We start from the raw sequence: 16,707 nt of genomic DNA on the forward strand, positions 1-16,707 counted from the left end.
TTCCATGAGTTTGGTTGCCAGCGGGATCGATGCTACTGGGCGATAGTTGGTTAGGTCGCTTGCAGATTTCTTTGCGTCTTTTGGTAGAGGAGTAAGTAGGATATTTCCTTTATCTTTTGGGAAGAGACCCTTTTGAAGCATGTAATTCAGGTGTCTCGTGAGGTCAGTTTTGAATTGTTGAGGGGCAGATCTTATAAGATTGCTAGGGCAGGTATCTAATTTGCATTGCAATTTGGCATAGTTTTTAAGCAGTCGAGAAGTATTGTCGGGTGAGAGTGCATCAAAGTTAGTCCATGATCGGTCAGCTGGATATTCCCTGGGTAGTGGGTCTAAACATTCGAGGAGGTTTACATAGTCAGCTGTATTGGTCGGTAGTGTGAGTCGTAGCTTTATGATTTTCTCTTTGAAGTAGTTCGCAAGGTTGTCTGCTGATGGAGTATCCACGTTGTTAAAGGTAATCGGAGTGGTATTCAGTAGTTTATTTACAAGTTGGAAGAGTTTGTGTGTGTCTTTGTAATCCGGTCCGATTTTAGTTTTATAATAAGATCTTTTAGTTCGTCTGATGGCGTATTTGTATTTTCTTAGTAGCTGCTTCCAGTCGTTAAAGGCAGAATCGTCTTTTTTCTTATTCCATGCCCGCTCTGATCTTCTGACTTGTGTTTTTAGTTCTTTAAGTTCTTCATTAAACCATGTGTTTTTCTGTGTGAGGTTCTGGTTTGAAGTGGTGCTAAGTGGTCTAGTATTGTTCTGCATCTGTTGTCCCAATCCTGTAGAAATCGGGTTGAGTCTGTTGGTGCTGTCCATTCGTTGCTATAGAGTTGTTGCCAAAATGTTGGTGGGTCTATTTTACCTCTCGTGGTGTAAGTTGGTTGTTCTTGTTTGTGCTGTGAATTTTCTTCGTTCACCAGTGAAGGGAGAGGCTTGCTTTGTAGTGATCAGACCATGGTAAGGCTATCCATTTTATGTCTTTTAATGTGATATTGTGTTCTGGTGAGAATTTGTGTGTAATGATATCTAGTGCATGTCCTTTAATATGGGTGGGTTGTATGTTTGGCCAGTGGAGCTCCCAAAGTTGGAGGAAGTCCTTGCATTCGATTACGTTTTAACAAAGGAGGTACTCAAAGTCCAGTTCCCTGAAACAATGGAGTCAATGCCCTGGGCTATCCCTGAGGCAGCTGTAATCCAATACTAACTTAAATAGAGACTTTTGTCAAAGCACTGCTTAGCAATGGTATACAAAAGGAAAACAAATGATCTAGTTCAACAAAAATAGCAAGATATTACACCTGCCAAATTTAAAACCTGTAAATAATAGTCTCATTTTTATTGAGCAAGAGTATGTGCCATTTACTCACCTCTCCTGAATAGCTGTACTTTCCTTTCAGGATCTGTCGGTACAGCCTAGTCCGATTTTCATCCTCAAAGGGCATGGTACCACTCAGCAAAATGTAGGATATCACACCCAGTGCCCACATGTCCACAGAGTTGGTGTAAGGTTTCCTGACCAGAATTTCAGGAGCAATATACTCTGGTGTTCCACAGGTTGTTTTCATTAGGCAGTCATCACCTTTCTTCCGTGAACTTGCCAACCCAAAATCTGTAATCATAATTTTGGAGTCTGTTCCAGGGTGATAATACAGCAGGTTTTCTGGCTTCAGGTCCCTGTGAGTAATGCCCAATGTGTGTAAATACTTTACACCTTCCAGCACCATTTGCAGTACTCTGGTTGCATCTCTTTCTGTGAATGAGCCTTTTGCAATAATTCTATCAAACAGCTCTCCACCAGTGGCTAGTTCCATCACCATGTAGACACGGTCTTGAGTCTCAAAGACTTCAATGAGCTGAATGATATTGGTGTGCCTCACCCGCCGCAGCACACCAAGTTCTGACTCACACACTTCCCGACCTTCCCTGTATTTGGTCTCAATCATTTTAATGGCATAAGGTTGTTTGGAACCTTTGTGTTCCACACGGACAACCCGGCTGAAGCTTCCACGGCCAATCAAAGCTTTGATATCATACTTTGCTGTGACTCTGGGATCAAATTTGGCACGGTACTTGGCCACCTTGTTTCTGCGGGGGTCAGCATGGTCCATGTGGTTAGGTGGGTACCCACTTGGGTAAGGACTGGTATGATGAGGTGGTAAGGGGGAGCCTGCTTTGATAGCGGCATTACCATAGTCTGTGATAAAGTGCTTGTACTTGTCATTTTTCTGACCAGTATATGGTTCAATTTTTTTGACCAGATCCAGATGAATGTCCTTGGGTGGCTCAGGAAGTACTTTACTTGTGCCACAGCCCATCATTTATCCATTGAGGCATCTTCTCAAGGAGACACCATTGTTTCTGGGGTACCTTTTTTCATACCTGTTAAAAAAAAAATAGGGAAGAATGAAAGCACAGAAATAAAATATAAAAGCAAAGCGTAACCCTCACCCAACCAACACGTTTTGCCTAAAAAAGTGAGCCAGGACCCCACATTCAGTGCATGCAGAAACTATCAAATGTGTATGCTGGGACTGCAGTTGACACACTACACTGACCAGAGATGATGAGTGTCTGTCAACTGAGATTTTAGTATTACTACACAGAGTTCTTCTTACACATGGTCTTCATATTTTTTGCCATTAATCACTTTACTTTCCTCTAAACTGCATTCCAGAACTTCTGCAGCACTAAATCTAACTCTCCTTGTCATACTGCTCATGAAGACTGTGCAATAAGTGACCAGCAGAACATGTAAAATCCAAAGTTATCATAATAAATGCTTTTTAATTCAAATGGTGATATGGGGACCCCAACAGAAATAAAATATTTAAAATGTTTCTGCACCAAAGTGCATTCTAATAACAATGCTGCATTGAGTGATAACTACGCAACAAATTGCTTAAATGCCACCTGATTTGCACAAAAATAGCCCAACATTATATTGGGATCCCATGACACCATTCAGTCAGATTAAGGGTAATCATCTATCACTTTCTTCCTTGTTTCTATTGTCATTTTCTGGACACTGTCCACATTCTATAAACAAATTAGTGATCTAATTTGGAAGACATCAACATTACAGATAATGCTCATCTTTGCTCACTATCAAAAAAAAAGTTATTGTTTATAAATATAAATTAGTTATAATAGGGTGAAATCATCACCAGTGGCTTCAGAGTCCATTTAGCAAATATCCCTGAAACAGGCTTCCCTGAATATCTCCCACAGCAAAAAAATTAATAGAAATCTTTAAAAAATGAAAAAATTATATTTGGCCAGTATTCAATATGAAGGCAATTCTATAACTTGATGCCTCATTTAGACATGCTGATGCTGTGCGCTAAGCGCCAATTCTATAATAGTATCTGTATGCCAAGATGCCACTACAGAATACTTGCAAAAATCTAAATTTAGGCAAAACAATTTACTCCAGATCAAAGAAAGCTGTAAATGGACACACCTACGCTTACCAAGCAAGGTACATAACTTATATTCTTGTAACTTGCACATAAGTTGTAGACATGCCTATAACTGGCTGATGCCTCACCCACATATACGCCCACCTTGCAATAACATGCTATAACACCTAGGCACAAACTCATAGAAAAGCACTTAGTGTGTTCTACACACTTAGCTGCCAATTTTGGCACCTCTGATGTACATAAGTGATGGTGCCGCCAAGTTACAGAATTATCATTTATACTCTGAAAGATATTTGCCTCACACCCATACATCCAGTGATGTGGAAAAAAAATTTCTCCCCTGTCCTGATTTCCCCTATTATTGCATGTATGTCACACTGAATGGTCTCTCATCACGAGTGAGGTGATTAAATTTGCAGATGACAAAACTATTCAAAGTTGTTAAAACACATGCGGACTGTGAAAAATTGCGGAAGACCTTAGGAAATTGGAAAACTGGGCATCCAAATAAATGGCAGATGAAATTTAATGTGGACAAATACAAAGTGATGCACATAGGGAAGAACAATCCAAATCATAGTTACCTGATGCTAGGGTACACACAAGAAAAACACACAAGAAAAAGATCTAGGTTTTGTTGTAGATAATACAATGTTATGTTTGATAGAATGCAAATCAACATTGGTAAAGAATTCCACACAAAAGCAGCTTGGTAGTACAGAGAATAATTGAACATTTTAAATCTTTTAACCCCTCTAGGTGATGGAAAAAGTAGCAATTGATTGCAAGTCTGACTGCTCACACCAATTGACTAAATATAGTGGAGCAACAACATACAAAATCTGAAAGACGCACAGAGTTTAAATTGTACTCTGGCTTGTACAGGCAGCCAATGCAACTTCTTAAATAGCAAAGAAACAGCATTTTATCAGTTTTATAACAGCTCATATGAACAATGTTACAGTATTCTAACCTACACAGCATCAAGGTTTGAACTACCAATCTGAATTTTTCTGTTTCAAAATATTTACCAATCACCCTCCGCTTTTTTTTTTTTTTTTAAACTTATAAAGGACTTTGTGACGAGTGACTTTACTTGGTTGGAAAATGCCAAAGAACAATCCGCTTCTACACCCAGGATTTAGAACAGGACTCAAAGGTGTTAGAGCATATAGTAAAATGTTGGGATACCTCCACCAAACCTGCTGGACCCAACCATAAAAATGTAGTTCTCAGGATTCAATTTCAATTGATTATTCACAATCCAGTTTTCAATTGTTTGTACATAAGAAGTGATGTTATGTAAAGTAGTCAACTAATCTCCTAGGATTGGAAATAGTTGTAATATCATACGCATATATAACATGGAAATTAAAATTTTTCCAATAATTCCTAAAGGCTGGAGCAAAATATTAAATAAAGATGGAGACAAGAATGAACTTTGTAGAAATCCACAACAGGGTCTCCAGCTAGCGTAAAAAAAAACTCCACCTTTATGAACTTTATAACAATAAGTAGATAGAAATCCTTCAAACCAATCTAACACCATAGCGCTCATTCCAATATCATTCAGCCTAGTCAACAGAATTATATTGTCAACCAAGTTGAAAGCACATGATAAATCAAATGGAATAAAATGCTGAAATCTTCTGCCCGGTGTGCAGCTGCAGCCAAAAAAACAAACAGGATGCTAGGAACTATTAGGAAAGGGATGATAAATAAGACCAAGAATACTATAATACCTCTGTTACCACTCCATGGTGCGACCTTACCTAGAGTACTGCGTTCTGTTCGCCTTATTTAAAAAAGATATAGCGGAATTACAGAAAGTTCAAAGAATAACCAAAATGATAAAGGGGATGGAACTCCTCTCATGAGGAAAGGCAGCGAAGATACTTACCTGTAGCAGGTATTCTCCGAGGACAGCAGGCTGATTGTTCTCACTGATGGGTCGGCATCCACGGCGGCCCAGGAACGGAGATTTTTCCAGCAAAAAACAACAAACTTTATGACAGATTCCGGAGCAAAGGACAGACACACTGCGCATGCATGTCCTTCTTCCCGCCCGCGCGCATCCATTCCCGCCTCAGTTATATCAAAAAGCAAATAAAGAACAACAACTCCAAAGGGGAGGTGGGCGGGTTGGTGAGAACAATCAGCCTGCTGTCCTCGGAGAATACCTGCTACAGGTAAGTATCTTCGCTTTCTCCGAGGACAAGCAGGCTACTTGTTCTCATGACTGGGGTATCCCTAGCCCCCAGGCTTACTCAAAACAACAAAAGAAGGTCAATTGGGCTTCACAATGGCGAGGACATAAAGATTGACCTATGAAGAAACATCTGAGTGCAGCCTGGAACAGAACAAAAATGGGCCTAGGGAGGTGGAGTTGGATTCTAAACCCCGAACAGATTCTGCAGCACCGACTGCCCAAACCGACTGTCGCGTCAGGAATCCTGCTGAAGGCAGTAATGACATGTGAATGTGTGGACTGATGACCACGTCGCAGCCTTGCAAATCTCTTCTATGGTAGCTGACTTCAAAGTGGGCCACTGACGCTGCCATGGCTCTAACACTATGAGCCGTGACATGACCCTCAAGAGTCAGCCCAGCTTGGGCGTAAGTGAAGGAAATACAATCTGTTAGCCAATTGGAAATGGTGTGTTTCCAAACAGCGACTCCCCTCCTGTTGGGATCAAAAGAAACAAACATTTGGGCGGACTGTCTGAAGGGGCTTGTCTGCTCCAAATAGAAGGTGAATGCTTTCTTGCAGTCCAATGTATGCAACTGACGTTCAGCAGGGCGGGTATGAGGACGGGGGAAGAATGTTGGCAAGACAACTGACTGGTTCAGATGGAACTCCGACACCTCCTTCGCCAGGAACTTAGAGTGCGTATGGAAGACTACTCTGTTATGATGAAATTTAATATAGGGAGCATGGGCTACCAAGGCTTGCAGCTCACTGACTCTACAAGCTGAAGTAACAGCCACCAAGAAAATGACCTTCCAGGTCAAATAATTCAGATGGCAGGAATCCAGTGGCTCAAAAGGAGGCTTCATCAGCTGGGTGAGGACAACGTTGAGATCCCATGACTCTGGAGGAGGTTTGACAGGGGGCTTTGACAAAAGCAAACCTCTCATGAAGCGAACAATTAAAGGCTGTGCAGAGATAGGCTTACCCTCACACGGTAATGGAAAGCACTAATCGCACTAAGATGAACTCTTACGGAGTTGGTCTTGAGACCAGACTCTGACAAGTGTAGAAGGCATTCAAGCAGGGTCTGTATAGGACAAGAGCGAGGATCTAGGGCCTTGCTGTCACACCAGACTGTAAACCTTCTCCATTTGAAAGATTAACACCTCTTTGTGGAATCTTTCCTGGAAGCAAGCAAGACTCGGGAGACACCCTCAGAAAGGCCCAAGGAGGCCAGAAAGGCCCAAGAAGGCAAATTCTAAGTTCTCAACATCCAGGTCATGAAAGCCAGAAACTGGAGGTTGGGATGCAAAAGCGCTCCCTCGTTCTGAGTGATGAGGGTTGGAAAACACTCCAATCTCCACGGTTCTTCGGAGGACAACTCCAGAAGAAGAGGGAACCAAACCTGACGCGGTCAAAAGGGCGCAATCAGAATCATGGTTCCACGGTTTTGTTTGAGTTTCAGTAGAGTCTTCCCCACCAGAGGTATGGGAGGATATGCATACAGAAGGAACTTCTGCTAATGCAGGAGAAAAGCATCTGACGATAGTCTGTCGTGGGCCTGAAGTCTGGAACAGAACTGAGGGACCTTGTGATTGATCTGAGCGACAAAAAGATCCACTGAGGGGGTGCCCCACTCTCGGAAGATCTTGCGTACCATGCCCGAGTTGAGCGACCACTTGTGAGGTTGCATAATCCTGCTCAACCTGTCTGCCAGACTGTTTACGCCTGCTAGATACGTGGCTTGGAAAAACATGCCGTGACGGAGAGCCCAAAGCCACATCTGAACGGCTTGCCAACACAGGGGGCAAGATCCGGTGCCCCCCTGCTTGTTGGTGTAGTGCATGGCAACCTGATTGTCTGTCTGAATTTGAATATGATTGGACAGCCGATCTCTGAAAGCCTTTAGAGCGTTCCAGACCACTCGCAACTCCAGGAGACTGATCTGAAGACCTGATTCCTGGAGGGACCAAGCTCCTTGAGTGTACAGCCCATCTACATGAGCTCCCAACCCCAGAAGGGATGCATCTATTGTCAGCACTTTTTGAGGCTGAGGAATTTGAAAGGGACGTCCCAAGGTCAAATTGTCCACCATTGAAGGGAACTGTGGAAAATCGGTGGACAGCTGGATCACATCCTCTAGATTCCCTGCAGCTTGATATCACTGGGAAGCTAGGGTCCATTGAGCCGATCTCATATGAAGATGCGCCATGGGAGTCACATGAACTGTGGAGGCCGCCTAGAAGTCTCAACATCTGCCGAGCTATGATCTGCTGAGACGCTCTGGCCATTGAAACAAGAGACAGAAGGTTGTCTGCCCTCGCCTCCGGGAGATAGGCATGAGCCATCTGGGAGTCCAGCACAGCTCCTATAAATTCTAGTTTTTGAACTGGAAGAAGGTGGGACCGGGTAATTTATCACAAACCCGAGTAGCTCAAGCAGTTGAATAGTCATCTGCATGGACTGTAGAGCTCCTGCCTCTGAGGTGTTCTTCACCAGCCAATCGTCGAGATAAGGGAACATATGCACTCCCAGTCTGACTAGCAACGCTGCAACCACCGCTAGGCATTTTGTAAACACCCTGGGCGCAGACGCGAGACCAAAGGGCAGCACACAATACTGAAAATGCTATGTTCCCAGACGGGAATCGAAGGTACTTCCTGTGAGCATAGCCAATCGTTTTCCTGAATCATGGAAGAAGGGTGCACAGGGAAAGCATCCTAAACTTTTCTCAGACCAGGAATTTGTTCAGGGCTCTTAGGTCTAGGATGGGACGCATCCCCCCTGTTTTCTTTTGCACAAGAAAGTACCTGGAATAGAATCCCAGCCCTTCGTGCCCCGGTGGAACGGGCTCGACCGCATTGGCGCTGAGAAGGGCGGAGAGTTCCTCTGCAAGTACCTGCTTGTGCTGGAAGCTGAAGGACTGAGCTCCCGGTGGGCAATTTGGAGGTCTGGAGATCAAATTGAGGAAGTACCCTAACAGACCTATTTGAAGAACCCACCGGCTGGAGGTTATGAGAGGCCACCTTTGGTGAAAAAATTTTAACCTCCCCCTGACCGGTAGATCGTCTGGCACAGGTACTTTTATGGCGGCTATGCTCAGCTGGAACCATTCAAAAGCCCATCCCTTGCTTTTGCTGGGGAGCTGCAGGGGCCTGTCTGGGCGCACGCTGATGACGTGAACAAGCGTGCTGGGGCTGAGCCTGAGAAGGCTGTCAGGAAGGTGGATTGTACCTATGCTTATTGTAAGCAAAGGAAGCAGTCCTCCTTCCCCGGAAAAACCATCTACCTGTTGAGGTAGATGCTGAAGGCGCCCAGTGGGACAGCTTGTCGAGGGCAGTTTCCTGCTGGTGGAGCTGCTCTACCACCTGCTCAACTTTCTTGCCAAAAATATTATCCCGCCCGGCAAGGAACATCAGCAAGCCGCTGCTGGGTTTGATTGTCCAGGTCAGAGGCACGCAGCCATGAGAGTCTGCGCATCACTATACCTTGAGCAGCGGCTCTGGATGCAACATCAAAAGAGTCGTAAGCACCCCTGGACAGGAATTTACGACATGACTTCAGCGGCCTGACCACCTCCTGAAAAGGCTTGGCCTGCTCTGAAGGGAGCTTGTCCACCAAGTCCGCCAGTTGCTTAACATTGTTCCGCATATGGATGCTCGTGTAGAGCTGGTATGATTGGATCTTGGACACGAGCATAGAGAACTGATAGGCCTTCCTCCCAAAAGCGCCCAGAGTCCTAGACTCTCGCCCCCAGGGGCGCCAAGGCAAAATCCCTAGTACTCCTGGCTCTCTTGAGAGCGGAATCCACAACCATAGAGTCGTGAGGTAAATGCGACCTCATCAACTCAGGTTCTCTGTGGATCCAATATTGGGACTCAGCTTTTTTGGGAATGGTGGGATTACTGAGCGGTTTCATCCAGTTCCTAAGCAATGTCTCCTTAAGGACATTATCCTTCACCATCTAAGGAGTCGTCCACTGCTCCTTTGCATAATCAAGGACCTCGAGCATCTCAGTCCTGGGCTCATCCTCAGTTACCACCGGGAAGGGAATGCCCACAGACATTTCCCGGACAAATGACAAGAAGGAAAGACTCTCCGGTGGAGAAAGCTTCCTCTCAGGTGAAGGAGTTGGATCAGAAGGAAGACTACAAGACTCCTCAGAAGAGGAAGGGTCTTCCCCTTCATTCCACGAGGCATCCTCCTTGGTATCGGACAAGAGTTCTCTAACTGCAGTGCGAAACCAGGCCCGTCTTGACGCTGAGGAACCCCGTCCTCTATGGCAATGCCGAGAAGTCGACTCAGCTCCTTCCCGCAACATCGACGGAGAGTCGACTTGGGTGGCAGCCGAGGCCGATGCCGCAAGCGGTACCGGCGTCGGGGACCACACCACAGGCACAGAGCCAGCTGCCGCTTCCATCAACGGTACCGAGGGCGCAAGCACCCCCGGTACCGAGACAGACTGACGCAGCAGCCCTTCCAGGAGACCTGGAAGAATGGCTCGGATGCGCTCATCTAGAGCCGCTGTCGAGGAAGGCTGTGGGGCTGGTGCAGAAGTCGGCGTCAGAATCTGTGGAGGCCTGGGAGGCGGTACCGGGCTGTCCGAAGATCTAAGCACCGACCCCTCTTGTATGGAGGGTAAGCACTCCTCCCAGCGTCGACGTTTCTCGGGTGCCGAATCCTCCTACGCCCCAGAGCTCCCGGTACTGTGTCTCGAAGAAGACCAATGACGATGCTTCTTCGCCTTCGCTCAAAGCACGTCACTGGCACTCCTCGGTAACGACGAGGAGGACGTGGAATCCACACGCCTCCTCGGGGTCGGATCCGACAGCAGTCCGTCCCGATGGGCCTGCACAGTAGGAGCCCTCGAGACAGGTGGCGACCCGCTTACTACTCCTAGCTAGTGGTGAAGTCCGGACAGCCATTACCTTCTTTCCTGATGTTGATGCCATCACAGAGGAATCAGTCGGAGCTCTGAAAAGACAGTCCTGAAGAGCTCTTCTCGATGCCTGTGTCCGCTTTTTCAAGCTCAGACACAACCTACAGGCGTCTGGGCGATGGTCAGGCCCAAGGCACTGGATGCACGATGCACCACGCGTGCGGGTCAGTGCCCGAGATCGACTGCTGGCACCGAGCGCACTTTTTGAAGCTGCTGAGAGGCTTCAATGACATGAGCAGAAAAATCGCGGTGGCAAAATCAAAAGGCTTGATTGTGCCAACAGAGGGGCACAAAAATGAGAACTGCGTACGCGTGGCCTAAGAAGGCCACCTCGGAAGCGAAAGGAAACTTAAAAAGGGGGAAAAATAAGAAAATAAGGATTTTTCTTTTTTATTTTTTTTTACTGGAAAAAAGAAAAAGACAAAAGAGGCAACGAAAAACAAAAAGAAAGCGCGAATTAACAGCGCTAAAACACCAAAGTCTTTCTCTGGGCCTGAGGGAGAGAGACAGACACGCAGCCACTCTCCTCCGCGGAAAAAGAAAAACTGAGGCGGGAACGGACGCGCGCGGGCGGGAAGATGGCCGCGCATGCACAGGGCGTCTGTCCTGCGCTCCGGAAGCTGTCACAAAGTTTGTTGAATTTTGCTGGAAAAATGTCCGTTCCTGGGTGGTCGTGGACGCCGACCCATCAGTGAGAACAAGCAGCCTGAATGTCCTCGGAGAATAAAGAGGTTACGGCTCTTCAGCTTGTAAAAGAGACAGCTGAGTGGAGATATGATTGAGGACTAGAAAATCCTGAGTGGTGTAGAATGAGTAGAAGTGAATTGATTTTTACTCTTTCAAAAAGTACACAGACTAGTGGGACACTAAATGAAGTTATATGGAAATACTTTTAAAACAAACAGGAGGAAATATTTTTTCACTCAACGAATAAAGCTCTGGAACTCTTTGCCAGAAGATGTAGTAACAGCGGTAAGCATATCTGGGTTTAAAAATGGTTTGGAAAAGTTCCTGGAGGAAAAGTCCATAGTCTGCTATGGAGACAGACATGGGGAAGCCACTGCTTGCCCTGGGATTGGTAGCATGGAATTTTGCTACTATATGGGTTTCTGCCAAGTATTCGTGACCTTGATTTGCCACTGTTGGAAACAGGATACTGGGCTACATGGACCATTGGTCTGACCCAGTATGGCTATTTTTATGATCTTAAATAAAACGTGATATTAGACAAAAGGAACCTGAATAAACACATGGTAAAATTATGTCTTACCTGATAATTTTCTTTCCTTTAACGCAGCAGATAAATCCAGGCACTAGTGGGTTAAGTCCGCCTACCAGCAGGTGGAGACAGAAATAAACAAACTAAAGGCAGTGATGTCAGACGGCCAGCTCCTTCCTCAGTTAGTATGTCATTCGTAAGCATTTGCCAAGGCCAAAAATATGGAACCAATAACAACCAGAAACCATCCTCACTATGAAAAACAGAGAACCAAATATGAACTTCGAAATAACTGCAACTTGATCCAGAAATCGGAATCCTTTCCGTGTTCCCATATCTGACTGAACTCTGCAAAAGAGAACCCGGAAGGAAAAAATAGCCACACTGCGCGGAAAATGAAAAAAACGTCGGGTGAACTAGATATGGATCCTGGATTCACCTGCCGCGTTAAACGAAAGAAAATTATCAGGTAAGACATAAATTTTACCTTCCTTGTCACTTGCAGCAGATGAATCCAGGAACTAGTGGGATGTATCAAAGCATTCCTTAAGTAGGGTGGGAAGCCGATGCTCCCCTCGCCAACACTCCTGCCCCAAAACTCGCATCCTCCTGAGCAGACACGTCTAGCCTGTAATGCTTCACAAAAGTATGACGGTACGCTCAAGTATCAACCCAACAAACATCTTCCAGAGATAAGGCCAACACCTCCACCCAAGAAGCTGCCTGTGCCCGAGTAGAATGCGCCTTCAGTGCCACTGGCGACGCCCGCCCTTGTAGCAGATACACTGCTACAACGGCTTCTTTAATCCAGCGAGCAATGGAAGCCTTAGAAGCCGTCTCACCTCTTTTCGATCACGACAAGAGCACAAACAGATGATCCAAGTGTTGAAACTCGTTAGAGATCTGTAAGTACCGAAACAAGGCTCTCCGCACATCCAGGAAACGTAACGAGGCAAACACCCCCGGATAATCCTCTCTTTGAAAAGACAGAAGATAAACCACCTGATTGACATGGAAAGCTGAAACCACGGTGTCAGCTATCCACGGCACCGTCCGGATCGACACTCTTGCTTCAGAAAACTGCAAAAAAGGATCTCTGGAAGACAAAGCCTGAATTTCAGAAATCCTCCTAGCCAAAGCAATGGCCACCAAAAACAGTGTCTTAAGTGTTAGATCCTTCTCAGAAACCTTATTCAACAGCTTAAATGGTGGGGCCTGGAGGGCTCGCAGTACCACATTCAAATGCCACGCCGGGCATGGCTGCCACAGAGGAGGCCGAAACCGAAGAGCCCCGCGTAGGAAACGGACCATATCAGAGTGAGCTGCTAAAGAGGAACCGTCCAGTTTGCCACTAAAACAAGCCAGCTCGGCCACTTGCACTCGAAGGGAATTATATGCCAATCCCTTTTGAAGACCATCCTGAAGGAACTCCAGAATAACCAGAATGTCCGCCCGAAAAGGCGATTCAGCATGCAAAGCACACAACGCCAAGAAAGCTTTCCATACTCGCATGTACGCTGCTGAAGTAGACTGCTTCTGTGCCCCCAAAAGAGTGGCAATGACTGGTCCTGAAAATCCCTTCTTCCTCAGCTGCCGCTTCTCAATAGCCAGGCCGTAAGACCAAAGCGGGAGGGATTTTCCATCTGAACTCGCCCTTGATGCAGATCGGGAGTCATTGGAAGTCGCAATGGTGGCTCACAGTGCTCGAACGAGATCTGCATACCACGGCCCATCGGGGCCAGTCTGGGGCCACTAGAACGACCGGCCCCCGATGCCGCCCTATGCGGCAAAGAACTCTATCAGAGGCCACGGAGGAAAAACATACAGTAGCTGTTGTTCCGGCCATGGCTGGAGAAGAGCGTCCAATCCTGCGGATCCTGGCTGCCGTTTGCGGCTGAAGAACTGGGGAACTTTGGCATTGCAAACCATGGCCATGAGATCCATTATTGGTGTTCCCCAACGTTGACAGATCAGCCGAAAAGTCGAGTCCGACAGCGTCCATTCCGCTGCGTCCAAAAGAGTCCGGCTGAGAAAATCCGCTTGAACATTGTCTTGACTCGAAATGTGCTTACGACTCTGAACATGCGCTTCTGCCCATACTAGAAGACGAGACGCTTCCACTGCCAAGGGAAGACTGCGAGTGCCCCCCTGCCGACTGATGTAGGCCACCGTCGTGGTGTTGTCCAAGAATACACGAACTGCCTGCCCCTGCAGGTGGTCCTGAAAACTCCGCAGCGCATTCACGACTGCTCGCAACTCCAGACGATTTATCGGCCAAGTTACTTCGAGAGGGGTCCACAATCCCTGGGCTACTCGATTAAGAGAATGGGCTCCCCAGCCTGTAAGGCTGGCATCTGTCAGAACTACCACCCAATTGGGAGATGCCAGAGAAACACCCTTCTGCAAACTGGCTGACAGGAGCCACCACGCGAGACTCTCCCTGGCTCGGCTCGACCAAGGAAAGCATCGTTGATAATCCAGCGACATCAGCGACCATCTGCTCAAAAGAAAATTCTGAAGAGGCCACATGTGAACCCTTGCCCATGGAATGACCTCCAAGGTCGCCGTCATGGAACCAAGGAGCTGAACATAGTCCCACACTCGGGGAGCGCGACGACTCAATAAGGTCTGACAAGACTCTGACAAGTGTAGAAGGCATTCAAGCAGGGTCTGTATAGGACAAGAGCGAGGATCTAGGGCCTTGCTGTCACACCAGACGGCAAACCTCCTCCATTTGAAAACGTAACACTTCTTCATGGAAGCTTTCCTGGAAGCAAGCAAAACTAGGGAGACACCCTCAGAGAGACCCAAGGAAGCAAATTCTACGCTCTCAACATCCAGGCCGTGAGAGCCAGAGACTGGAGGTTGGGATGCAGAAGCGCCCCCTTGTTCTGAGTGAAGAGGGTTGGAAAACACTCCAATCTCCATGGTTCTTCGGAGGACAACTCCAGAAGAAGAGGGAACTAAATCTGAAGCGGCCAGAAAGGAGCAATCAGAATCATGTTCCGCAGTCTTGCTTGAGTTTCAGCAAAGTCTTCCCCACCAGAGGTATGGGAGGATATGCATACAGAAGGCCTAGTCCCCAATGAAGGAGAAAGGCATCTGACGCTAGTCTGTCGTGGGCCTGAAGTCTGGAACAGAACTGAGGGACCTTGTGATTGATCTGAGTGGCAAAAAGATCCACTGAGGGGGTGCCCCACGCTCGGAAGATCCTGCAAACCACGCCCGAGTTGAGTGACCACCTGTGAGGTTGCATAATCCTGCTCAATCTGTCGGCCAGACTGTTGTTTACACCTGCCAGATACATGGCTTGAAGAACCATGCTGTGACGGCGAGCCCAAAGCCACATCTGGACGGCTTCCCGACACAGAGGGCGAGATCCGGTACCCCCCTGATTGTTGATGTAATACATCACAACCTGATTGTCTGTCTGAATTTGGATGATTTGATAGGACAGCCGATCTCTGAAAGCCTTTAGAGCGTTCCAGACCACTCGCAACTCCAGAAGATTGACCTGAAGACCTTTTTCCTGGAAGGACCAAAGTCCTTGAGTGTGAAGCCCATCGACGTGGACTCCCCACCCCAGGAGGGATGCATCCGTTGTCAGCACTTTTTGTGGCTGAGGAATTTGAAAAGGATGTCCCAAGGTCAAATTGGATCGAATTGTCCACGATTGAAGGGAATTGTGAAAATCAGTGGACAGCTGGATTGCATCCTCTAGATCCCCTGCAGCTTGATACCACTGGGAAGCTAGGGTCCATTGAGCTGATCTCATATGAAGACAGGCCATGGGTGTCACATGAACTGTGGAGGCCATATGGCCTAGAAGTCTCAACATCTGCCGAGCTGTGATCTGCTGAGACGCTCTAGCCATGGAAACTAGAGACAGAAGATTGTCTGCTCTCGCCTCGGGAAGATAGGCATAAGACGTCCGTGAGTTCAGCAGAGCTCCTATGAATTCTAGTTTTTGAACTGGGAAAAGATGGAACTTTGGGTAATTTATAACAAACCCAAGTAGCTCCAGCAGTTGAAGAGTCATGTTATGATTGTGGTCAGAACCCCTCTCAAACTTACCTTTTTTCCTGGTGGTCAGCTTCTTAGCTGGCTTCTGTTTCTTCTGTCTGTCCTGTCTGAGCTAGCTCTCTCTATGCTGGCAGCTTCCAGCAGCACGACTCTAATTGTTTCACATTACTACAGCTGTGTGTGTGGACTGAGTTAGCTCTACCTCTCTTTGGGTGTACTGGCTTCAAGAGCTTCACGGTGCTGCATTGGTGTGGATTGGGCCTCTCGGGGTTTCAGTGTGCTGTCTGCCTGGCTCTAGGGAGTGTGACATCATCTGGGAGGGCCTTTATAAGGAAGTGGTGTTCTTCCCTTCGGGGCCTTTGCAACGTTTGCTTTAGGTAGGGTGGTGCAGTGTGCACTTCTGACTTTGTGTCTAGTTTCCCTGCTTGCTTTTGCTAAGGTCAGTGTTAGTGCAGAGTGCACTTGTGACTTGTGTGTGTTTAGTTTTCCTGTTTTTCCCTTGTGGCTCCCCTGCTTTTCCCTCTTGGTGCTTGGGAAGCACTGCTGTACGTAAAGCTTTGGAAGCTCTGTTGCTGATAGAAGTACTTCAGGGTTTGGTGTTGTTAGGAACACTACAGATTTTGCTGTTAGAAGTACTTCTGGTGTTTGTGCTATTAGGAGCATTGCAGTCTTTGCTGTTTGTGTTTGGTGCTTTGGAAGCACTTTTGGCTTCGTGTTTAGCTTCCCTGTTTTTTCCCTGGTGGCGCCCCTGCCTTCCCTTTTAGTGCTAGGAGCTCTTCTGGTTGTTTGGTGCATGGGAGCACCCTAGTTAGTTGAGTTGTAGAGCTTCTGTAGACAGAGCACCTGTGTTAGGTCAGGGCCTAGGGGCACTCCTGTTAGTATAGGGCTTAGGAAGTCCTTTTGTTAGTTTGCTGTTAGGAACACT

The 16,707-nt window shown here is 46.9% G+C and overlaps 1 protein-coding gene across 1 annotated transcript in view; it reads right to left on the minus strand.

Annotated features, from left to right (window-relative positions):
* PSKH1 (protein serine kinase H1) overlaps nucleotides 1–16,707 on the minus strand; it is a 93,213-nt gene that overhangs the window by 42,188 nt on the left and 34,318 nt on the right. Inside the window, 1 exon segment of the mRNA XM_030203661.1 lies at nucleotides 1,356–2,367. Coding sequence (XP_030059521.1) covers nucleotides 1,356–2,306 — 951 coding nt within the window. The 5' untranslated portion in view covers nucleotides 2,307–2,367.

This window comes from Microcaecilia unicolor, chromosome 5 (genome assembly GCF_901765095.1).
Source record: "Microcaecilia unicolor chromosome 5, aMicUni1.1, whole genome shotgun sequence".
NCBI classification, from domain to species: domain Eukaryota; kingdom Metazoa; phylum Chordata; class Amphibia; order Gymnophiona; family Siphonopidae; genus Microcaecilia; species Microcaecilia unicolor.